This window comes from Plectropomus leopardus, chromosome 24 (genome assembly GCF_026936395.1).
Source record: "Plectropomus leopardus strain MGB_pleo_1.0 chromosome 24, ASM2693639v1, whole genome shotgun sequence".
In the NCBI taxonomy this organism is placed as follows: Eukaryota; Metazoa; Chordata; class Actinopteri; order Perciformes; family Serranidae; genus Plectropomus; species Plectropomus leopardus.
In genome coordinates this window covers 15777779-15803978 of record NC_142199.1, presented here as the reverse complement: position 1 = coordinate 15803978, position 26200 = coordinate 15777779, and the positions used below count along the sequence as shown (strand labels likewise).

General features: G+C 37.6%; 2 protein-coding genes across 6 annotated transcripts in view; both read right to left on the bottom strand.

Moving 5' to 3' along the window:
• xirp2a (xin actin binding repeat containing 2a) overlaps window positions 1-9937 on the bottom strand; it is a 65096-nt gene extending 55159 nt beyond the window's left edge. Inside the window, exons 1-2 of one of the 2 annotated variants that reach the window (XM_088074125.1) lie at window positions 9011-9937; window positions 4745-5152 (exon numbers count right to left, since the gene is read on the bottom strand). In XM_088074125.1, the coding sequence (XP_087930251.1) occupies window positions 4745-4957 (213 nt within the window). In that variant the 5' untranslated portion in view covers window positions 4958-5152; window positions 9011-9937. Of the gene's footprint in view, window positions 1-4744; window positions 5153-5257; window positions 5358-9010 lie in introns of those variants that run through there. The other variant, XM_088074126.1, reaches the window with a different exon arrangement.
• A 522-nt stretch (window positions 9938-10459) lies between these two features.
• The window catches only part of cimap1b (ciliary microtubule associated protein 1B), a 23785-nt gene continuing 8044 nt past the window's right edge, over window positions 10460-26200 (bottom strand). For 2 of the 4 annotated variants that reach the window (XM_088074129.1, XM_088074131.1), the window contains 10 exons: window positions 22659-22839; window positions 19937-19999; window positions 19744-19827; window positions 14325-14360; window positions 12225-12340; window positions 11936-12136; window positions 11747-11848; window positions 10939-11060; window positions 10709-10849; window positions 10460-10626 (listed from right to left, as the gene is read on the bottom strand). In XM_088074129.1, coding sequence (XP_087930255.1) covers window positions 10534-10626; window positions 10709-10849; window positions 10939-11060; window positions 11747-11848; window positions 11936-12136; window positions 12225-12336 — 771 coding nt within the window. In that variant the 5' untranslated portion in view covers window positions 12337-12340; window positions 14325-14360; window positions 19744-19827; window positions 19937-19999; window positions 22659-22839 and the 3' untranslated portion in view covers window positions 10460-10533. Of the gene's footprint in view, window positions 10627-10708; window positions 10850-10938; window positions 11061-11746; window positions 11849-11935; window positions 12137-12224; window positions 12341-13033; window positions 14292-14324; window positions 15046-19743; window positions 19828-19936; window positions 20000-22658; window positions 22840-26200 lie in introns of those variants that run through there. The other 2 variants (XM_088074128.1, XM_042496847.2) reach the window with 2 other exon arrangements.

Genomic DNA, 26200 nt, shown 5'->3' with positions numbered 1-26200 from the left:
AATGCGTTTCAGGCTGATTTCAGACAGGAGCTTGTGTAGGTAACAATAAAGTGCAACAAATTAGACATACAGCTTGCAAACAGGCATATTACTCTTCAGTCCAACAGCAACACAGCCAGCTCAGCTTCGGACTTGCAGCTTACTGTTTACATAAGAGCTACGTGGTTACGTTTTATCTGAAGGCTGGCGTGTGCCATAGTGCTGTAAAGCCTTACGCACTTCTCACCAGAGAACCGCAGCTCGCTGGCCAAGTTACATGTTGATGAAAGCAGGAGACCGGGATGCTCTGTGGGAGTGGGATAGATGCCACTCTGCCTAATCAAAGTTAATGTGCTATTGGATCAGCTTCGCTAATTGTGAGGTGGAAAGGCTGCGGTGTGTTGCTTTAACGTTGCACCGACACTAACAGAGTACTAAAATGCCACCAGCGTTTACATAATCATACTCTGAAATGTTTCGGTGTCATTTTGGCACACTGAACTGCCAACTCCATCTAATATATCATGCTCAGCTTCACCACACTACAGACTGCATGGGCTGTAGCTGCTGGAGGAGGGGGCCAATCACACGTCCCATTGAATCGAATAATGCGCGTGGTGATTGACTGCGAGCAAAGATATACAAATACAGACTTTTTTTAAAATCTGAGTCAAAAAAGGATCAAATGTAGATATCTGTGACTGAAGAAGCTGTGAGAGTACTTGGTACTGGGTTATTTCGGTCGATATTTTAAAGGTATCAAGTACTGATATACAGCCCCGGTGAGCAGGAATGGGATGGCACCTCGCTCCCACTGCCACAGTCGACTTTTCTTACCATAAAGCAAACGCCTCCTCATTTTCTGATGCAAGAAGCCTCTGCTACTGATATGCTGTTGTAAACTAATATGGACACGGGAATCTTCAAATTTACCATCATCAACGCCTGTGCAATGGCTGTTAGGCTGCTGATTCAACAAATGGATCAACAGCAGCTGTTCTTTATCTTTTCCATGATGTTTACCTGGCCAGTTAGCAGATGTGCTGCAGCACACCAGCACCGTCCAACAGCAACCGCAAAAAAGCATCACCAACACTTGCAAAATAAGACAAAAGAGCATAAATTTGCGTCATTCAGTTTTCCAAAAGGAGCAGGAGACTAACTCCCATACTTCTATTTGAAGTCCACTACAGACTAAATACATGCTTTACACATTTAAAAAGAGAGATAAAACAGAGACTTATGGTGCATACTGAGATTGAACTAAAACAGCTTCAGTCGATTTAGTAAATGCCTGGTCATGATGTATCTGACTTCTCCACTCCCAGTTTGGAAAAACAGCAGATATAGTACTTGAAGCTACAATAATTGATTTTTTGGCCACTTGGGAAAGGGAAGACAAGCTGTAGACACAACACTGATATATTATCACCTTTCATGTTACTGTGTTACGCATCCAGCAGTTATAAAGCAACATTAACAGCCCTCTCGATGAACAGAAAACCCAATATTTACTCTCCTTTTAGTTCTGCTTTTGGTCTGAGAAAAAAATGCTTTTGAGCTGCTAATGCTCCACTATGTTCACCAGCCACCGTGTCTGTCTAATGTGTGGCGCTGAGCAGGTAGTGTACAATGTGTTTTAGAGCTTCTTCAAGGAAAACGGTGGCCTGATGTGGCTGGAAACAACACTAATGAGAGCACTGAGCATAAACCAAAACAGGAAAAGTGCCCACAAACATCAAAACAATGAGCTGAAAGACAAAAAGGCTTTCTCAAAAAAAAAAAAAAAATCCTGTCCACACAGCAGTTATAAAAAAATGTCTGTCCAACTGAACGCAAAACACAACTGAGGTGCTGTCAAGAATGCCAAACCAACAGGTGGCGTTAAAACCCTAATGGGCCGTCAACGCTTTAAGCACTTTAACTGTAACGCAATAACAACGTCAGCATCCACACTGATGGACTAACATGTCAGAGCGGAGCACGCGCGACAGGAAGTGGGAGAATCAAACACTCTTTTACGAGAGCTGTCGTCTTTTGCAGACAAGTTTCATTCATCCTGTGGTATGAACATTAATGTGCCGACATTCTGGTGATGGGAAAAGAGGACATGAGCAGAGACAAGTCCACCTTCAGGGACCCCCGTCAGTGCCAGAGACCGTTTGGCTGGATGTCTCTGGTAAAATGACTTTTCTGTGTAATCTGCAGCCCAATAATAGGTAACACAGCCGTTAATAGCTGTGACTGAATGATTATACCGTGCAAAAGATTCTTCCTAAATCCTAAATGAAAGAGATCAGCTGCAATTAAAAAGCCAATATTGTAAGCGCTCCTGGCACTTTATTTTGGAGAAAAATGTCCCTGAATTGTAGTGATGACACCCAACACACTTGAACACTTTGAAATGAGAGGATTTGGATCTAAATTCAGAATTCGTTATGTAGCCTCTAAATCATCATATTAAGGTGACGTTTTTAAATTAACACGAGACACTAATCAATTGATGACTAAATTCACACGTATAAAAACAAACAGAAAACCAGTAAAATAGGGCACAGCTTCCTGCATCCTTTTCAACATAAAAAACAGACATTTTGTGGTCCAAATTAGATGTTAGGACGTGACGTCTAAATAAGACAGACTCCAATTGGCTGTTAGTATTTCTATCGTTCATGAAATCGCTGTAGGAGTATTCAAAACGATATCATTTGCCACTTTCGTTGTCTTTGTAGTTGTAGTGTGGACTCCACCATCAACTTGAAGTGGAGCTAAAACTATCTTTTTATAGTTATCATGATAGTTATAGTTATCAATTTTGGTGTGGATGACCTTTCACCCTAAAGCCACACAAAGAGGAAGGAAATATTGGGCAATCAAAGCCTGAAAAAAGCTATCATCGGAGGGCGTCCTGGAGCGGCGACCTCCGTAGCACATTCAGACGTCCTCCCCTGTACGTTTATGTGTAAATATGTAAAAAAAAATCCTGTTATCACAGTTATAGTCAGCACTGTTTGGACCACATCCACCATTGCATTAAATGCCACCTTGTTTATGGCGCCTCACAGAGGGGATAACGTCGTGCACATTTCAAGGCCAGTTTTCCCAGTCTACTTATTTACTATGAACTTTATAAACTAACGAGATCATAAAAGTGACCGTCAGTCAAAAGCCTGAGAAATTCTCCTCATGCTGAGCTGAAGATAGGAGAGCTTTACACACACCTGATGCTTCTTGAGATACTGGAATGTTAAACAGCCATAATAAAAGAAAGTGGAGCTCTTATCTATCGAGGCTGTTATGGCTCAAGTCGCAGGAGCCCAAACACACGTCTGATGGCAAAAAATAAGCAAACATTAGCCTCAACTACTGGACTGAAAGCAAAAAAAAAAACCCAGACATAAAGGGGCCGTCTTTAGTGCACGGCTTTGGTGATGTGGATCATTAACCACAGTAATCTGCAAAATGTTTTCATCTCAGGAGCCAGATGTGATTTAACTCCAACGGATCCACGTCTCTGCTCTGTTTCAGGCCTCACGGAGAAGCTTCGCGTTGCTTCCAGCAGCAGCTGCAGCAGCCGACGTACCAATTACAGAGTTATTTTTAAAATCCTGCTTAACCATAAAGCTCCCCAAAATAGGTCTCAAATAACCGGGTGTCGAATATCAGCAACCCAGTGGCCCTGCACACATGCAGCCAGCGTGTATCTGTGCCATCAGTCAGTACTGGCACACGCTGCGAACCACATTCCCCATGATGCATCAGCTCTTGCAGATTTTAAGAGTTTGGATGAAGAGAAAGGTTTCCATGCACCATCATAAAGCTCATTGTCGTTGGAAGACTTCGAGGGGTTAGAGTTAATGTCACAACCACATGACGAGCAAAAAGTAGGTCACTTTTTGTCTCATCGTCAGACATTTGGTAAATGGGAGGTTTTCTCATAATGACTCGCTTCACTTCCAACAGACTTAGATTTTCCTCTCAGAGAAGCCAGCTGAGACGGAAAAAATAAGCGGGAGAGAGAAGGCCACCCTCCTCTCTGGCACAGAGATGTGTAATGTAAGCATTTTTTCACCAGAGTCTACGAAATGATGGAAAATCCCAAATTACCAACGAGTTAATCATATTAAAGTAAATGGAGAGATAAGCAACATCCTGTTATGGCTTTATCAAGGGCGTAGGTTTAGTTTCAACATTGGAGAGGGGTCCTTTTGAGCATCAAACACTAAATTTCCTGCTTTCTGGTGAATATTTATGCATCATTTTCCCTTTTTCTGTATCAATTTATGGTGTAAATGTCTTTAATTTGGTCAAAATAAAAGTCCTCTGCTATTTCCATGTTTTACTGGGGGACAAACGCATATGTTCCATATATTGAAGGGAATTTGTCCCCCCCAAATCTACACCTGTGTCCATTATATCCAACAAAATGTCATCAGTAGGGTCAACGAGAAGAAGCTACAGCTTACAACAATGAAATTTACACAGTTTACAGTTACACCATTCAGAAACTCGATCCGTTTTGCCTGAGGCATGACCTGGCAGTCATGTCACCACTACTGACTTTGCATTTTCAAGTTTCTTTTAAGGTTGCAAAAGCTTTTCTATGTGTTGCATCAAACCCATCCTTCTATGCGACACAATCACACAAAGTGCAAAGCATGGCAGTTACCTAACACTCAATTTACCTCTAGCAGAATGGGATTTCATTGCACAAAAATATACAGTTCATAGGAGAAAAATAAAAATGCACAGTGGCAGTACTTACTGTGTTTGCCACAGCAGGCTGCTCAAACATCCTCTTCAGGTTATCAAGTGGGATGTCAAACCTCTCAATCCTCTTTGCAGCCTGCAGGTCCTCTCTGAGCACTGGCTCGTCTGATGCCTCCACCTGCGGCCCGGAGGGACTATGGGAAACGTAGCCCGAGGTCGAAGACACCGCGCTCGCCACCTCCTCTCCATTTCCTGATTGAATTTCCATTGTTGTAGACTGAGAAACCGTATCTCCCCTCTTTTCCCTTCAGGCTGGTGCTTGCAGAGGAAGTCTATTGTGTGAGGTGAATCAGGAGGAAGTGGGGGAGAGAAAGCGGGTGAGGAATTGAGATGGAGATGCAGGAGTTGTAGGGGTTCCTCTCTGTCTGGGAGGCTCTCTGGGTCGTGCAGGCACACTGAGTAGCTGGGGGAAAGAGGAGGAGAAAGGAAAAGTTCACAGGGGAAGTTTTTCCCTCTCTGCCCTGCTCTGTAATTACTCATGCATACACAGAAGCCTATGTAAACTCACATGTGGGCTCAGAATAGCAAATTGAGATATGAGTTGTAAGAGCAGGCCAAAGGGGTGACGACAGAGGAAAGGAGAAAGAAGGAGTGGCTGCCAGAAAAAAAGGAGGAAAGAGGAGGGAGAAGTTTTACTAAGTCTAGAAAGTTCACCCTGAAGCTTTGTTTTCTGCAGATCCTCTTTAACCCTTTGAAACCTGAGTGAAATGGCTTGATTTCTTTGACAAAGATGGGGAGAAGGCTTAGTTAAAAGGAAATGACCCAAAATTTGCAAGAATTTAACAAGTACAATAAAATTACCTGAAAAACAAAACAATAAAACAAAGTAAAATTCAATTTAAAAATAATAATAAATAGAAATAATAATTCCGTAGTATACGTTTAAATATATAATTATTATAATAATGTATGTTTTTGACATTGGCTTTTTTTTTTTACCCAACTAATCGAACTTAACTAATTTCTTTAACATGGTTTTGATAGAACTCACACAAATTTGCTCAGGATTCAAAGGTTTAAATAAAAGAAAAGTGATACCAATCCAAGTTTCAAATAGTTAAGAGCTTTAAAAAAAGAATTGATTACTTTACAAATTAACATTTCATGAACAAAACATTTGTTCACTAACAACATATTATATATATATATATATATATATATATATATATATATATATATACATATATATATATATATATATACAACTTAAACCACCCAACAGGATATAAGTGGATGCTTTAATTAATTTCATTGAATTTTTTGTTTATTTTTTCAGGGACAGGGCACAAGTAAAAGAAGCTAGTCGAACCAGAGTTAGCTAGCAGCTAATTAGCATCTTTTGTCCTTGGCCTATTCCATAAAAAAAACAACAGTAAATCCACCAAAAAGACAGCAAAACCCATAAAAGTCAAATAAATAAAATCATGAATACAAAGTAATAATTCACACTTTTGTGCTGACTTTAGCCCAAGTTAACAATGCATAGCTTCCTCTTTAAACTACGTTTAGCTTAACTGACCGTTAGCAAACTAGTTAGCTCGGAAATTTTTCTTTTTTATCTTCTGGACTGATTTTCCAGATATCCAAAGACATTTGCCAAAAAACATTTCACTCAAAGAACCTGATTTGTTACTTAAACTTTAAATTTCTCCAAGAATGACCAGTATATAACTAATTTGCTTATAATTTTAGTTACATCTTACATTAACAAAATACTTAAAGAAATTGCCCTAATATAACTTTTACTTGAACATTTTCAAAACATATATATATATCTTAAAATGAGGTCTAACTTAAAAATGTGCAATAAAAATTTACCCAAAACTATTAATTTATGCAAATCTTACAGCTTTTTTTATATAATTAATAAGGTAAATCCCTGTGTGTGTTCATAGTTGTGTCTATTTTATTTTATCTTTTATTTTATTTATGTCCTTCTGGTTTGCACCTATTTGTGTCATTATTATTTGTAAAAAAATTTTATTGACAATTGAATGCACTCTTTTCAAAACTATTAATTAAAAGTTTGGGTTTTTTTTTTTAAAAAAGAGCATGCAAGTCAAAATGTCTCGTTAAGACATGAGCCACTATGTACTGAGTTTGCCATTTTGTAATATTTTCTGCATGTAGTGAGACAATTGATAGCCTATGTAACAGACTCAAAGTATCTGATAATGCATCGTGAAAAGTAGTGTACAACCTACAGCTGACGGTCACTAAAGACACAGATACAGATGTTCACTTATGACCAGTTTATCAAAAGGCAAAGCAGATTTTATGATTGCCAGCTTTTAACCCCCTTCTTTTTTTTTTTTTTTTTTACGCTGTCTTTTCCTCCTCAGTTTTTGGGGTCCACAGTCCTCTGTGTCTAATGTGTAGACTAAAAATTGCAAAACCTTACTAAAACCCCATATTTATGAAAGAGCTAAAGTCTTCCTGCTGTTTTCCACAAACTGGCCTAACACGTTCAACGAAAGCCACAAAATATAATAAATTACCATAAAGCACTGTTATCACACCAAGTTAGAAGACATTTTTTAAAAAATAAATGTTTTAATTGAATGATTATTGGAGTAGTTTAAGGCAGCTTGAATGGAGCTGAGTGAAATGACCAAAGTACCATAAAAGTAACAATAACTTTTGCTGTTAAATAGTAAAACAATGTAATTAACTTTAAAATAAGTAATAAAAATGAGTCATAGAGTTTAAGTACCTCAGCGGACACCAAAAGTAAATACTGTCTTATTTGGTGTGATAACAGTGCTTTATGGTCCTTTCTGCATTTTGTGGCTCTCATTAAGCTCAGTTTGTGGCAAAAGGCAGGATGACCACTTTATGAACCAGTCCTCCACATATTCAATTTTAAAAAGGTCAGAAGAGAAAGAAAATACCGAAAATGTGTTTTTTGTGTACTGCATTTACACATTAAGCATTAAGGACTGTGGGACCCTAAAAACTGAGGAAGCAAAGCCAGCATCAACAAAAACAAACAAACAGGGGCTGGCAAATGATAAAATGTGCTTTGCCTTTTGACCAGTTGGTCATTAGAGAACATCTGCAGGCATTCAGGAAACAGATTAACAGCTTTTTGCCTCACCCATCCTCCCTTAACACCAGGTCTGAGGCGGGTAGGAAAGCTCATTATTCCTGAACAAATCAAGGAAGGCCCAAAACAACTAACCCCGCTGGCCTGCACTGCACCCATGATGGTGGATATATTGTTAATTTTTCACTAGCCACACCAGCACTTCCTAGGGAGTGTTTTCCTGCACTCAGTCCTGGCGAGAAAGGGGAATTTAACACGTTGACTCGGCATCCTCTGTGACTCACATTTCGGCTGTTTTCATCCCGCGTGACTCTCACTATGTTGGAGGCAATAGAGAACCCCAGGAATGAGTCCTAAAATGCCGAAACCTGTGAGCACTTCAGCATCTCTGACTCAAAGTCAATGTTTTGTTTTAATGTGTTTTTTGTTTGAAGCTTTAACCCTTGATTTGATTTCTCTCAAAAATATGAAAAGAAGGCAATGAGCAACACAAGAAATGACCCAAGAAATTAGTAAAAAAAAATATATATATTTTTTTAAAAAAGGACAAAAACAGAAAATGATCTGGAAAAAGTGCAAAAATAAGATAATAAATAATAAAAATAAAAAAAAATTAATGTCTGGAACATTATTTAAACAAATAATTATTTTTTAAAAATTAGATAAAGTTTTTTTTGTATTTCCCTGTTTTTTTTTTATCCTTTTCTAATTATTCTCTTCATTTATTTATTTTTTTTTATAAATCTAAGTTACAGGTTATTTCCCTATTACCTTAACTATTTATATGCAGGATATTTTTTGCCAATTTGCTGATTGCCTTTTTTCCAGTGTTTTTGAAAGAAACCATACCACTTTGCCCATGTTTCAAAGGTTTAAATGCTTGTGAAAGGTGAGAAAAACTGACATTGATCCATGCTTCAAAGGGTTAAATAAGGTCTGTAGATAAGACAAGCTTAAGAGACTTTCACATTTTGTTCTGAGACATAAAATACGACAATAAATACCCCACTGTAAATTTTGAGGCTTTTAAGTATCTTAAAAAAAGGCGGTTGCAAACAAGGGTCAAATAAGTCTACAGAAGCCGAAATTTTCAGCCTCGTAGTGGTGGTAAAGTGGGGCAATGGCATTTAGGCTCCAAAAATCCTTAAAATGGTGTTAGCCTGTGAAGATTACCATGCTGACCAAAACATGTAAGCGTCATAAACATTCGTTTACCATAGAGATTATTTTCTGCACTGATCCAAAATCCAGTGGAAAAGTCCCATTGGCTTTTTGGTGAAGGAACCAGGGCGACAGCTTCCGGGCTGGTCTACAGAAGAATCCCGGGGGAACTCTGTGGGGCTTTGTTAGCTGGAGTCGAAATTTCCCCTCTGTCATATTCACACGAGAAAGAGAAGCAGGGGTCAAGTGATGGAGAGGACTGACAGGGGAAGCCAAGAGAGATTGACGGCTTAGTTACAGGATCGGGGACGGACAATAACGGCAGTAACAAGCCTGAAACAGTCAGTCAGAGCGCCACAATAGAAACATCAATACAGCGGGAGAGAGAGAAAGGAGCTGAGAGGCAATCCAGATAATCCAGTCTTAATGAATGAACCGTCATGATATATGCATCTGATAGTACTTTGGAGGACACAGTATCACTCCAATTATACCAGTGGCAGATACATTATTCAGGGAGGACCAAGGGTATGTGTGTCACTTTCAGCTGGATCCTGTGTCCATTGAGACCACTCAGTTTACAGCAGTTACTCACGTATACACGGAAGAATGCAATTTCATGTCGGATTATTCCATTTTGATAGCTGTTAACTTCCCTCCCCCGATGTTATTTCATTTCTGCAACTGAAAAGGTCAATTTTGAGAGAAAATAGGACGCTAAGGACATGTTCTGGACTAAAGGAGTAGAGGGGATTTTCCGTGATATGCATCTTGGTTTGTTGAATAGTGAAAGTAGATACACACACACACACACACACACACACACACACACACACACACACACACACACACACTAACACGTTGGTTTAAGTGCGGGGCTGAGTGGAATTCAGTGTGAGAGCGAATATAATGCCCTGTGACACAGAGCTCCAGCGCAGTTTTTCTTTCATACAATAAGACCATATTTCAGCCCTAATTTACACTCTAAGAGACAAGCATTTTTTTAATATTTCACATCATACAAATTATATTTAATTATTAAATAATAATTGTGAATTTTTTAAAATATTTTTATCTATCTTTGTAAAGTGTATTTAAGTAGAAAGGCACTTATAAATAAAATGTATTATTTATTATGTATCTATCTATCTATCTATATGTGTGTGGTTACATATACAGTATATACTGTATATATATATATATATATATATATATATATATATATATATATATATATATGTGTGTGTGTGTGTGTGTGTGCGTGTGTGTTTTTAACAGACCCCAATATAGGTTCTTGTAAAAAAGAAAGGAAAAAAAAAAGTTTAAAAAAAAGCTTGTACCATATACGCATGCACGCATACGCGCACGCATGCATACGCACGTGTATACAGAAATGGTGAAAAATCCTACTGATACATATTTTAGTGATCATAACCCACACAAAGTGACATTGTACTAACACAGCAGAAACTGTACCTGTAGCAATAAAACCTGATATCTGAGCAGTGTGCTTGCTGTGCTTTATTGTGCTTTACGCCGTGTGGATTTCCTGTTAAAACAGGACATCCTCTGTGAAGTTATTCTGGCACATTTTCAATCAGGGGTAAGATGTAATCGGAGTGACGCAGTCCGAAGGAGAAGCTCGGAGCTTTTGCTTTTGTAAAGGTCACCTATAGAATAAGAAAAATGTTAGTGACGGATCAAAATGCAAAATATCGGTGCTTTTATCAAAGCCCAAATTAGGTTTCTTACCTGCTCAGGATAGTGTGCACCAGGTCCTGGTTTCTGGGTGGTTTCACCTGTTGGGAAGTTGCGGCCCGTCATGCTAAACTGGGGAGGCTTTTTGCTGTAAATACATGGATCTACTACTTTATAGGCAGCAGGGCCAGGAGTCTGCAGGGGGGGTAATGGAAGAGAACAGGAGGAAATCAGAGGAGTTCTCGATTTTTTAAGTAAATTGTTTTTATGACATTCACATGTACCTTCTTCAGATCCTCACTGAAGCCTCCAGTTTTGCTGCGGCCAGAGAAAGAGTAGGTGGGAGCTGTACATGTGGCCACGGTTTTGCTGCCCAGCACCGGGGGCAGAGTGTAGGAGGCTGGACCTGCAGTGTGAGTGACAGGAGACAAGTTTAATCCATGTGCCATGAAACCAAATAATCCACAGTTTAACCCTTTAAACCTGACCAAACAGCAATTCTCGTACCGTGTTCGGACGCCTTTCACAGGCTGCTGGACCCTTTGAAAACTAAACCAATTGGTTTCATTACTTTCAAAATAAGACACACACATCCCTTAGTGGGTCCTGGATCTAAGAGACAGATATCTCTTTACACTTGATTAATTTCAGAAATATAAGGAAGAAAAAAGGAAATGACTAATTTGGCAAGATATAACCCAGAGATTGCAAGAAATCAGGAAAAAGCGTCAATAAAATTACCTAAAAATTAGTTTAAAAAAATGAAAGAAAATGAAAATGAGGATTTCTCCAGAAAGGTATATTTATCATTACAATAATAATATATTAAGTATTGTATGACAGAAAAAAAAACTAATAAAATATATCAAATAAATATTTTTTGTTTTTATTTCATAGCACTACTTAAAGGTCATTTTCTTCTTTTTTGTGCTTATTTTTGGGTTACTTTGTTTTTTACATTTTTAACTTATTTTTTGCTTATTTTTTAGGGTTGTGTCTTGTTAAGTTGCCCTCCTCCTATATTTTTGAATGAAATTACAACAATTTGCTTAGGTTTTAAAGAGTTAAAGTTGAAACCAAAAACCACGTTACCTGGCGTTTGGATGATGTTGAATTCTTTGCATCTCCCAGACAGAGAAAAGGCAGGAGCCGAGCGGAAGACCGCCTTCTCTGAGTGCTCTGGGGAGTATTTACCTGAAGCACCAAAGAAATGTGTATGAAAACACTGCTGACGGGCTAACGCAGCGACAACAGTTTGAGTGTGTGAAGGGGCCGGCTGACCTGGTCCAGGGGCCTGGAAGACAGCCGGCTCCTTTGGACGGCTCTGGAGAGAAAATGCAGGCGTGCCGTCGCGGCCCACTCTGGTGACATTTGAGGGGATGAGGTAGCTCGGCCCGGGGGAGCTCTCACACCTGCTGCTATGACGGGCCCCAAAGCTGAACATCGGCGCTTTGAGTTTAGTTGGATCATGTTGAGAGGAGCCTTTAAGGAGGAAACAGGGACAGAGGATGTTAGTCATAATAAATAATAATAATAATGGTTTTGGTGATGAAAAAATCTTTGTCTATACCAGTGAGTCCCGGCAAACCATACTTAGGCCCTGGACTACCATAGAGGGCCGCTATGGGCCCTCTGGGCCTGTGGGGCCTCCAGTTTCCAACCCAAACTTCAGCACTTGGCATTGTCCTGAAAGACAGATGCATTGTGACCAAAAGTATACTGATAAATTGAATTTATCCATATACTTGTACTTTAATTCAACAGCAGTGTTAAAAATAAACAAAAAATGAAAATGATCTAAACTGTGTTTTTTAATGTCCACTGTGAAGCAGATTTTTAAATTTAGTTAATCTTATCACTTTAACTATGTAAATATGTAGCTCGCTAAATAAAATATTCAAGAATTTAAAGCAAAAAAATAGAAAAATGTTCAAAGAAAAACATCAAAACATCTGAATGATGTTTTAAATTTAGAATATTAACGTATGGCTCTGTGTTTTTGTGGTTTATTGCATTAATTTCCTTCACTTTTTGCCATGTTGTGACTATAAAGCAGCAGAGTAGCTAAACACAAATTTAACCTGCAGGCTGCAATGTTTGTCTGTTAGCTCTTCTGTACGTCGCAGCAATGGAAATAACTGCAATAGTTACTGTCACTTGTTGAAGTCGTCTCATGAAATTTTGGGTAAGCTGCAAGCTAACTGTCTGCTGCAATAGAGGCCTACAGTTTATCGGTCATTTGTGGGTAAAGTTTAACTAATGCTGCACTAAAAATCAAACAGCCGCTGTAACAAAACCGCAAGAGAACATTCAGATCAATGACTTGCTTTCACTTTAGTTCAGTTAGTAACTTAAAATGAAAAAATATCTATATTTTACCTGATATTTCTGCCTCCTGCCCTTGTGTTGTGCGTATTACGGTCTGATCTCCGGAACTCAGCATGTGAACCGAACCCAAACACAGATTGTTTAATGCTTGTTGTCAGCTTCACTATGGAAACGCTGCCGTGGAGACATCTCTCTGACAGGCATGTTTAATATGTGCTGTGTATGAATGTGAGCGTCAACAGAGCGGGTCAACTGAAGGAATTCCCAACCGTGTTATGACAGAAAACACAGTATGCAGATAGTGTGAATGATTTATGAGGCATGAAAGGCTGACACAGGCCGCGGAGTCACGCTGCGGACACTGTTTGGATTTAATCTGCTGGCACTAAAGTGCAGCTTACATGCGACTGAAATTTAACTTTAAGGGACTGATCAGTTTTTTAAAGTGGGGCTGTATGAGGTACTTAATGCCATGTTAAAAAAGAAAAGTTAAAATATTACAAGAATAAAGTTGTACTTTCAAGAATAAACTGGTAATATTATGAGAAAAAAGTCATAATTTTATGAGAATCAAGTTGTAATATTATGAGAATAAAATCACAATTTTAAAAGAAATTAATTCAATTTCCTGGACATTTATTATTAGCAAATAAATAAATAAAATTAAAATAAAATAAAGTAATTAGAAAATTTATTATTATTATTTCAGGTGGTTTTCTTTGTCACCTTTTACTAATTTCTTGTAATTTGAGGTATATTTCCGGCCAAGCAGCTCATTGAGCTTTCCCTCATGAAGGATATGATGTCTCTTGATGTTGCGCACAATCAGGTGCACATAATGAAACACCACCAATTTTTAAAATAAAAGCTCCTCATTTTGCTCTGATATGGACTCTGCTCTTCAAACCAGGGACAGATCAGGACACAGTGGGCACAGATATGCAAAAGGTGGCCTACATAGGAGCAAGACACATAGACTTTGTGTTGGTTTTGCTCTTTTTTGTTGTTTTTGTTCTTGTTTTGCATGTTTTTGTAGTTGTTATCCCTGTGGGGCTTCAGAGAGCCTTTCTGGGTGAAAACACTGTCTGCTTCTATTAAATAAGATAAAACGAATTCTGTTTGCTCCCATGTTGAATTCCTGGTCGAGGACTCCAGACGATTTTATTTAAAGGACAGGCTGAAATATGATCCCTTGGATAGATAAGAGCAAGGAAGTAACTATTCTTATTTTGTTTTGTCTACACTGTCAGAAAGACGTATTTAGAAAAAATCAAATGTTCCAGTAAACCATTAAAAGATGCTGTCACTAAATCCCCTCAATAATAGTTTAACATCTACTTACAGAGCCAAAAGGTCCCTCTGGTTCCCAGGAAAAAGTCTGGAAAGCCAGAAAACACAGATCAACATTTCACAATCCTGATACAGATCCAGCCAGAAAAACTACTCACGACTCTCGCCAGGAAAATCTGTCACAGCTCTCCACACATTATTCATTCCTGTTGGTTTGTCGATATAAAAAAGGAACAGCACGCTCTCTGATTCCCACTCCTTTTCAGGCAAAAATGACATTTTGTCAGGCCTTTAGAAGCCTGTTGAGGCTACACCATTATATTCCTGAAGAAGAACGTTTTTGAGCTATAAACTTTCAGTAAAAGTGCACTAGTCAAAGTTTTGTCAACACTACCTCGAATGCCTGTGCATAATGTGAAATGAGTCACTTGTAATGATAACCCCACCGTGAATGAAATCATGTGAATCCCAGGCATTTTGTTAATTATCTAAGAAGCCCAATTCTGACAAAAGAACAGGCTTTTTTAATGAAGTAATTGGTTGATTAAGAACTAATTTTTATCTTACTGTAATGTGTTTCAGGTAAAAAATATTGCCCGTAATAAAATGAAATTAAATGAAACTATTATTGTGTTTTATTTGAATTTGACTGAAGTTATCAATTTAAGTCTATATTTTACAAATTTTGCAGGTATTGAAGCTTCAGAGAAAAAGCTATCTTTGTGTAACCTTTCCATCTCCTCCCTGTCCCCTGGCTTATGATGACCTGTGATGTCTAAGTCATATAATTTAACAAGTGAAAATACAATACAATAAAATAACATAAAAAAAATAAAATACAATACAATAAAATAAAATACAATACAATAAAATACAATACAATAAAATAAAATACAATACAATAAAATAACATACAATAAAATAAAATACAATACAATAAAATAAAATAAAATACAACACAATAAAATACAATAAAATAACAGAATAAAATAAAATACGATAAAAAAACCCATAAAACAAAATAAAATAAAATAAGACAAAATACATACAAACAGAAAAAATAGGACAGCAAAATAGAAAAAAAATCTTTCTCATCTTACTCAGATAATGATAGTAATAGGACCAATATATGTACAGCTCTACACATTTACATTAAGTATGTAAACACATGCCTACACATATTGATATAAAGCAAAACAGATATGTTAATACATGTATGCACATATTCCTCCTCCCAAATTTAAAAAATAATAAGAATAATTATTAGAATGTATTCTTTTGTCATAAATAAATTCTGTAATATCGGCATATTGCAAAAGAGACTACATAGTGCTATGTTACAAGTTACATTTTTTGTAAGCGTCTTACAGGGTGATTTTTTATTTCCACATGAACTTCAGACTGATGTGAATTCTTCTAAATAATGGGCTCATTTCAAGTTTTAAAAATGCACATACAGTAAGTCAATAAAGGTCACACATCTATTGCAGTGTATTTTTATAATTGTTCCTTTCCAGCCTACATAATTACTGAGATCTTTGACAAAACACAGATGAGAAAAAAATTGTTAACATTGCATTTTACTGTCTCATTTCTCAGTATTTAAGTGGTTAATGATTTTTCTTGTTGGCTTTTCAGATTACTCTATTTGTCTTCGCCCTGTTAGTTTGATGCTTCAGTGACCTAATTTTTCAGCAGAAATCAATAAAGTTGCACGTTATTATCTTATCTTAAATTAAAAACCTCTCCACTGACACTCTAACAATGTTTATTTTGAGGAGCTGCAATTTGCTTTTTTTTCTGTGTAATTATTTATCTTCAGCCCAGCTTCAAGTACTTATTTCCTTCATCGTGCTTCAGAATGCCTTTTGGCAGATCTCAGAGAAGCTTTTAGTATGTTGACTTAATATCTCTGTCCTCCCAGAGACATCCCAGGGCTTAATGGATTAAGGACCGACCCATGACTATAACTGAATCAGACAGTGAACAGTTACAGAGCGGCATCATTGACCACAAAAGACATCATCAAACACACAATGTGCACCATGAAAAATATATCACAAGACCTGTTTTCAAACAGTGTTTAGTCTTGATCTTGTAAGGGACCCAGGTTCATGTTTTAGCACGGAGGCAGTGACAAAGTTGTGCAGCAGACCTCTCAGCGTGACATGCATTTTTAAGCTACATGCATTTTAATAAGTTGCACAATTTCAAAAATACGATGGACAGCTGAGTTTAAATAGCTTAATATTGCATTACTGGTTCCCACTACTACCTTCTGATAAGACATCTGTGCAGTGTACTGTAATTTAAGATTTAAGGATAACTAACGTTCCTGCTTTTAGCTTCTGTTTTATCAGGCTTATATGATGGTAAACAAAAACATTCTGGGTTTTGAACTGTTGATATAAAAATAACTAAATAACTAAATAACTAAACAACTAAATGTGAGAAATTTGGATTTTAATAATTTTGGGAGACAGTTTTCAGTTTTTTCTGATAAATACTGAATGAATAAAATTATTTTTATTTTTTACTTTTTTTTCAGAAATCCAGAATTGCTTATAATGTGATGGACAATAATATTATTATTATTATTATTATTATTATTATCATTATTGTGTTGTATTCTTAACTTCTACATGTTTAACTATATTGTGTGCCTTTTTATCTTAATTTTGTTTGTCTTAATCATTTTACATACTGTATCTTCTTTTTTTTTCCTTTCATAAGGATGCCTTTTTACATCAGGCAAGTGACTACCAATTAAAACCAGCTTCCCAGCTAACTCAGTTGTATTTGTTTAAATGTGGATTAATGTACATAATCCCCTCTTAAATGACTAAATTACAGTGAAAAATTGCTTTGTTTAAAAATGTTTTTTCAATATTCAAATCTGTGCATTATTGACAGAATTCTGGGGGGTGCTGATCAGATGTCACAATATCCAAATTAATCCTAATTTTACAACATACTAAATCGTTTTGTGTCGACCTCCGGACTGAATTCTTGGAGCTATAGTTTACTTTACATTAGCATTTACACTGGCGCATTTCCTGCCATACACACTATGACACTTCATGCTCACTTTCTCGGCACACTGGTTGACACAGCAGTCAGCAAGGATCAGATGACAGCGACGCGACTCCAATTACTGAGGTTTTACTTCCGACCTCGCCTGCCGTATAACACAGCAGGTCATCGGATAGGGCCAAAGGACAGTAAAGCCAGGTAGTAACAGTCTAGTCTACTAACAGTGAAACCAGAACGCTGCAGGTGTCTTTTAAGGTGAAGCTGTGGTACATGTATGGAAATAAAATTTTCATTCTTTGTTAATAGCATGTCATAATTTTGGATTTATGAGTGCAGCTGGGTTTTTTTTCTAAGTAAAAAACACTATGTGCTCAATTTTGTGGGACTTTGTTATTCTCTTCAATGTGAGAAGGATAACTAATCAGTTAATTTCAAGAAAAGCCTTTAGTGTGGGCTCCACTGCGCTGTGCACTGATTCGGAGTTCAGAGCAGGATTATATTTTGATGTCTTCAGGATGGAGAGCAACAGTGGAAGCTCTGAGATCATCCCGGGCCGTGTAGTTGGCTTGTTTGACTTGGGGCTTCGCCTGCGGTGTTCTTTAAAGGGAGCAGACAGACGGAGATGCCATCTGCTTTCCTGACCGGTTCTCAGCCACCTCCTCCTCTTCTGAGTAGGAAAAAATTACGATCTCCACTTTTTCACATTCATCACAGCTGGCTGCAGCATTATGCCTGCTTTAAAGGGAGCAATAAAACACAGTAAAAGATGGGACTGCTGTATATTAGAGGGCTAGATCCCCTGTTGAGAAATTGCAGGGTTGCATAGGTCTTTTAACGGGCCGGTAGGTTGACACGCTTGAAAAATCTCATTTACCGTGTGGTTTCATGGAGAAAATATCCCATTCATTGTAACAAGAAAGCCCAGTATACATTGGTTTTTATGTGGTTTCTAAAGCAAGGTTCGGGCACCTTTAGGGGTCTTTGTATGTGCTCTTGTTGACCTCTATAGAGAAGAAAAAAGTGGAACTAAATTCTATATTATAGGCATCACTGCCCCATTTCCACATGTAATATTAATAACTAATAATAAATAATATTTGAAAGAAAGTATGCTATTATATGTGATTGTTCATACACTAAAGTTGCAATCGCACATCTATTTTAGGGGCCCTCAGGGTTCCTTTATTCCACCATCAAATGCCTGTAATCTGTTATCAATGCCAAGGCTGCCATCTAGTGTTCAAGGCCTGGAAACACACCATGGTTTATAAAACCAAAGGTGAGGTCACTCGTTAAAATAAAATAAAATAAAATAAAATAAAATAAAATAAAATAAAATAAAATAAAATAAAATAAAATAAAATAAAATAAAATAAAAAACCACACATTTGTATTTGTGTTGAAGGTATAAATGGTAAAAATATCTGCTATGTGCCGTTTGAAAATGTCCCATGAAAGCAGATTTGTGACTAAAACAGCAGGTATTTGTGCAGTGTAAAAATGACACTGCATCTAAATATCCTGATGACAGAGCTACATCACCTGCCACTTGCTAATTAGTTTGATTACATTTTTGAAATAAACGTACATTTAATTGAATGAAGCAACTGAGTATGAGAAATAATATATATTCGTTGACATAGATTTTTTTAATGGAAAAATTATTCATGTTAATTATCAAGGCATTTCTGGCTGACATTTCTGCAGCACTGCAAGCCATAATTTTTGGGCACAGGCAATTAAAAATTACATTAGGAGCTCAGAGGTTTTGATGTTGGCCACTGTTATGCAGTCGAGGGACCACGGTTCTGTTCATTTTCTTTTTTGGCCATTTAAGGAGCGTGTGACTTACACCTGTGACACCGGGGCAAGCTCAGTCCCGACAGAAGGTTGCAAAAGGTTTTTTTAAAAAGGAAACAGCAGTGTGTTGAACACCATGTTGTAGGGGCGCCTTGTAGTACAACAGGGTTTAATTTAATTCATGAGGCTTTATGGGCATGGGAAACATATTTAGATTGCAGTAAAGTAATTGTAGTAAAGATCTAGACATTGAGGTTATGCAGTTTTGCATTTTAAATTCCAGGTTTTTCATTAGTTGCTTTTAGATTCCTGTATTGTAAGCGGTACTTTGTAATAAATTTTAGCTTTCAGTATCACATGCATTTTCTGCAGGAAATGCATTTTCCAGTTTACTTGCATTACTGTGCAAAAGTGTATTTGTGTGACCTCCCTTTCCACTCAGCATGTCTTGAATTCTCTTGGGCAGACAATATGAGATTTACAATATTAATCTTCTGGTATACCAGAAACATCATTTAAGAAAACTAGCCTACCCAAGAGAGTTCATGAGGTGCTATATTAACTGAATTTTAGTTCATAGGTGCGATTCAGTGTGCCACAGTCGTGTCTAGCCTGACTAAAGCCTAACTTTTACTCACCCTTTATTTTCTGGAAGTCTGCCCGAGGGAGTAACCGACACTTCATAGCATTGTGATGTTAAACACGAGGTTAAAAGGGAAAACCTGGAAGTGCAAAGAAAAAAAACGACATAAAAAAAGTAAACTGAATATTTCTTTCAATTTATACCATATAATGCTGCTTTGACAAAAAGAAGTGATTTATGATATTTACCTCTTGTCCACTCCGTAGGCAAGAGCCTGGAAGAAGTTCAAATTAGGCAGGTGGTCCCCTTAGCTATGAAAAAAGTACAAGAACATAAAATAAAAACTCCCAAACCCACACTGGTACGCATGTTCTGGTGTTGTCAAGGTAACATGATAGGTCACAAAGTGCTGTCCAATTGCTGTTTGTACTTTTTTGAACCCTTGTAGCCTCTCTCGCTGGAGCACTTAGCAGGTGACGTCAGTAAACCCCGTTGAGGGTTCAGCGCTCGGGTGTCGGACACTGGTACCGGGCCTCAGACGGTGAATAACATCTCCCTCACACTGCTATAGATCTTTCTCACAGCAGACATTTTGACTTGCCATAGTAGGAAAAACACAAGTGTAATCATAACTTTATGACTCTCCTCTATTCAAGTGCTCCAGTAAGTCTGAGGCAGCTAACTCGGACTCAGCGGTCATTAAACGTCATATTTACACCTGTGCTTTTCTTCTGCAAGTCAAAAAGGATGAAAAATAAAGCATGTGAAAAACGCAGTCTTATAAATCTTACAGTTAATCCCCCAAACATATGTCGTTGCCCAGTTTTGTTCAATTTTACATGGAGTTTTTGTGTCAAAATGTTCCCCGAGCGATGCCAACAGGAGGACAATGAAGCATTGATGTCTTAATTACAGCAGAAAAAGGAATAACATGAGTGGAAATATGCATGGCACTGAGTCTCAGCGAGGGACACAGGTGGGAAAACAAACTTGCCAAGTAAGTAATCTGCTTTATGTACTTGGAAGAGTAAATGGATTTTGCAGATTTTCATTTCAAACAAAGTGACATTTATGAGTCCCAAGAAGAATAGTGTTGGCAGTGATCTGTATCTCTCCCTGCCATCATTCTTGTAAGGCCTGAACGGCATGTTGGGCGTCATAGATACCTCTATTTCTTACATGAACTAATACAATAATCTAAAGGACATTATTCTAGCTGAAAAAAATGGCTGTTTTGGGTAAAAATGGAAAACAGATAGATTATCAAGAAATTATGTAATTATGGCTTTGCTTTTGTGCCTCTGAGGTAAAGAAATTCCCTCAATGTATTCTTACCCCCGCCTTCTCTCTCTCACACACACATGCACACACACAGACACACAGAGAAGAGGTCTATGGGGTAGACAGCTAAGCCATTTATCTGGGTCCCTGGGGAAACAATTACACCCCAGCAGGCAGCAGAACCGGACAGCGGCTGGGAATTAATGATGGTCTCATGACTCGAGCCGGAGCAAAAACTTACAGTGAAAGGAGATGGTGTCACTGACCATGACCCCGCTGCTTGCTGGCACCACGGTAAATTACATTAACCGCTCTCAGAACTGCTTCATTTCAATCTATATGCGAAACACTAAGCGTGGTATTTCCATAGACTGTATAAAAATAATGCCACCCTGACGTCCCCTTTTGGTTTCCGGATTCCCGTTTTGAAGCCTCCAGTTTGGCATTTTAAATTTCTGGAGCCAAAAGTGACCGTATTTGTATTTATATAAAAATTCTGCCAAATACACTTTTCTTGGATGGGGAAATTATCTATAAAGACCAAAACTGTTTTCGCACCAGGCTGTAGACATGTTTTTTTTCTGCTTCCTTGTGGGAGTCTACGGGGATTGACTCTGTTTCTGAGCCAGCCTCATGTGGTTTAAGGAACTGCAGTTTTTGGCACTTTGGCGTTGCAGATTGGGTATTCAAAGTTTATATTCAATTACCAAAGCAAAGTTTTATGTTATGATGATATTATACAACATACCTGTTGGTTTAAAGAAAATATTTGGGCCACAAACTGAAATGTATCTACACGTCAAGGTATTAACTTGACAGCACAGATGATGTATGGATGAAACTTGCCTGTGTGCACAACTGATTATCAATTATTGTATAACCTTACTGGAATTAATCAGAAAAGACAGAAAAAAAACACTCAGACAATCAAACAAAAATGACCATCATTAAATAAAAAGAGCTATGGACCCTGTGGTGGGTACAACAACATTATTAGGATAAAAAGTAATGTGGGCAGTAGAGTTAACAGTTTGAAACTGAGCATATTGGCTTGATTTCTTTCAAAAAAATATGGGTAATAGGCAACGAGCAATGACAGATGTGACCCAAAAAATTTGCAATAAATGTGTAAAAAGCACAAGAAAATTATCTGAAAATTAATCAAATTAAAAAAAAAATTAAATAAAAAGAAAATCTGGAAAAATTATAATTTTAATAAATTCTCTAACATCATTTTAAAAATAGAATTTTCCCTACCTGTTTTCCCTTGCTTTTTTCTGGTTTTCATACATATTTTTCCCTTTATAAAAATAATTTTCTAAATATATGAATTTCTTGCGATTTGTGGAACATTTTTTACCAAGTTGCTCATTGTTTCCCCCACTCCGTGTTTTGAAACGAAATTGCACCAATCTGCTGAGGACTCAAAGGTTTAAATACCTGTGAAAGACGTCAGAAAGCAGCTCCAGGTGAAATATCACCAAAGCGACCAACAACAACATGTATAAACACTATAAACATCACAGCAGCTGCAGCCACAAATACACACACATTAATGCAAAAGTAGAGTTGCACAGATTTTGCACGATGTGCGGTGCACGCGCACAATGTTACGTTACCTAGCAACACTGGTGTTCTTCTCAAGAGAGGGAACTACAACCATCAAAGTGAGTGTGCTGCTGTGCTCACCTGTCTGAACGACGTGATGTTTCTTGTGCGCTGGAAAATCCTCCACAATCTGCTCTGGGTTCAGCTTCTCTGCTCAGTCATTCTCAGTGCATCGTTTAATCCAGTCCACTCAGTCTCTCTGTCCTGCTGAGCCCTGCAGAGTTTTCAGTGTTGTCACACACTCGTCTGGATGCAAAAGTTCCTAAATGAACACAGAAGTCGCTCTTAGAAGACCTATCGTGAGCAATTTAACATTTCCAGTGTTTGTTTTGGGTCAATTATTCACTTGGTGCTGCATTAAACCAGTGATTAATTCATGCAGATGCAACCCAATGGCATTATTATTATTAACAATTTTATCAGTCTTAATTATAAATATCCAATATTCATTAATTTTCAGAATTATAACCCTTTAAATGCCATTTTTTCTCATGATGCTGCTATTTTATGAAACAAGGTTAATCATTTTCAACATACTAAATGCAAAGTAGATTTTTTTATTATTATTATAATCTCAGCCTGGGATATGTCGGTGATATGCAGCAACATTAATTGTGCCAGTGCACGTCCTGGATATAGCATGTATTTTCTCCATATGCCAAATATGGTAAAAATGACATCATCAGGTGGAAAATAGTGAAAATTTAAAATTCCAAGGCAAAAGCCCAGAATGACACCCAGAAATAACACAATGCACTGCAGTTTGAATGGGTTTCAATTGTGCATTTTTTTCACTTAAGAGTATGAATGTAATTTTGTATCCGCTGTGTATTTTAGACTTATTGTAAGAGCTGAGCTGTTTAATTCCAAGATTAAACAAAAATTAAACAAAATACACAGCCTTGCCAAAATGTATGCCATATGCATAAACACAGCCAAAATTATTAAAAAAAAGAAGAATGACAAGCACGTAAACTGCGCCAAACAGTCCCTAACCGTTAAAATGCTGCCTTTAATCATCAGCAATAACAATATCATATTTTTTCTGATCATGCCTCTAATTTTACTAATCATGGATCTTTGTACATCTTCCAACTCTGATTATAATTAGGAATATCCCTAAATGATGTCCTGACAAACTCGCTAACGTTGTTAGATTATAAGAATGTTGTCGTCATGCAGCAGATGTCAGTCACGTCACTATAATCTCATTTAGTTTCTGCAAATGACACACTGCAGGTCTCTTAAAGGGAGTAATACGAGATTATTATAATGATTACTTTGTCTGCTACTATTTAGGTCTTTTATCCGGCTGATATGAAACACAACAACAAAAGTATGTTGTAATTTATGACGGGATGCTGTGTGGCGTCTTAATAGCCTCGGCCACAGTCGTCACATGTACAGATGGTTGCAGTGTCCTCTGTTGACCTTAAGAGCCACATCAGCACAGACTTTGAAAGGATGCATGAGGGAGTGAAAAGGGTGCTATTTATACATGTTTTCCATCTCAGTATAATATTGGCATTTGATGTAGTTTATAATAAATAGGCCGGCATGGTCAAAACATAATGACGTGTGATAGACAGCTATTTTAATGTCTAATATTTGTCCCCATTGTTCAGATTTCCAAGCGCACACACTGTGTTCTTTCTCTCGCTGCGAAAAAGCAGACCTCTTCCAGCTTTCCCCTCATGCTTCAACGTTAGGAGCTGCCACATCCCAGCCCCCACCTCCCCACAACCCCTCTAGCTGCCTCCTCCTCAAACCCCCCCCCTCCCTTCCTCCCTCCATCCTCCATCCTCCCTCCCTCTCGTGGCCCGTTGCCATGGAAGCTGATTGGAAGGATCACTCTGACTCTCCAGCACATTGCCACTCCATCCTTGCCAGGAGAAAACAAGCGGATTCAGAGCACAGCACAAACCCAAAAAAAGCCCTCCTCCAGCAGCAAGAGAAGGTCAGGTATTAGTTATTGACAATAACAATTACGATAACAATATTAACAATTAAAAATAATTAATTAACAATAACGATTTGTTGCTGCAGTAACTTTTGATTTCTCTTCTTAAATGATCAATGCTTAACTTCTAAGATGATCACGTAATAGAAATCAAAAGAAATGAGAAACGTGCATTGATGCGAGCATATTTATTCACACCAAACACTTGATTTATGTTGCGATGTGTTATTTCGCCCTCACGGTCAAGGACATTTTACTCCACGCACCGTTAGCTCCATCCAACAGCAAACAGCAGCCTGACAGCTTCAGTACTTTTTAATTACCCTTTCAGCTAATAAATGAAGCTCCCCACTGCAGAGAGAAACAACAAGAATCAGCTGTTGCGGATCTTAATGCGCTGTAATTATGTTCCACCTGACAGATGTGCTTCCAACAATCATATATGGGCTTTTCTGCTTATCACAATATATCAGCTCGGTTTATTATGAATATATTCTGAAGTGGTATGTGACACTAACGCACCGATTACATTCTATTTTAGTACAAAGCTGTAAAGCTAATTGAAGAACCCAGATGCTTCTTGTGAGTCCATATTTCCCACTTCCTCTGTGCTGCGATTGAAAGAGAAAATGTCTTCCTGACAGATGAATCATTTTAACGCACTCTCCCTCTGTGTGTGTGTGTGTGTGTGTGTGTGTGTGTGTGTGTGTGTGTACTCATGTGTGTACAGTACATACAAACTCAAGGCTAAGGCTCCAGGTAGCTTTAGTTCTGATATTTTTCAACCCAAGCATGACTATAATGGGAAGATGGAACATTCAGGGTCTGGCATTGCTATAGCAACAATATTTAGGGGCTTGTGGGAAGGTGTTCAGCGCTTAATAAGACAGTTTTGAAAGATATGTAGTTTATGTCGATTGTAATCTGTTAAAGCACTAGGGCTGGGTTATATGGAGAAAATAGAACATCATGATATTCTTAATCAAATACCTAGATATCAATTTTGGGATGATATTGTTAAGTTGAGTATTGTCGTTTTCGCAAAGTATTTACACAATGACATTTTTTAATAAGTAATCATCAGTAATATGGATAAAAGTGGACTAATTGGGTAAGGACAAATAATTGAAAAGCTAGAACAGTCTGCTAAGTTTAATGACTTTATTGTATTGCAGCATTTAAAAATAGGAAAAGACAACATTTACAATATTACCATATCCAAAATATCTTATGCCACATCACCATAAAGTCGAAATACTCTATATATAACCTATATTTATTGATCTATTTATCAATTTATTTAGTTATACTGATATATATTGGCCCATATAAACAAATGTTGCCTTTTTTTTAGACTAATTTAGATTGGGGTTCATTTTAGACCTAATTTGACCAACCTGTTCTCATTTCCAGGTCGCCAAATATGCTTTGTCACGCCCCTGGCACACTATAGTGTCTGTATGTAACTCACAGCAGCCTTGTGGGTGAAAAATGTTGTAATGCTTGGTTAATGTTGTTAGATAGAAAAAGAAGTACTTAGAAAAAAGCACACAGTTTGGTTAAAAATAAGCACGTTTGTTAGGGTGCAACAGTCTTTTTGTGCTAAAATAACATTGACTTTTGGTTTCACACGGGACACAAACAGCTGTCTCTTGACTAAAAG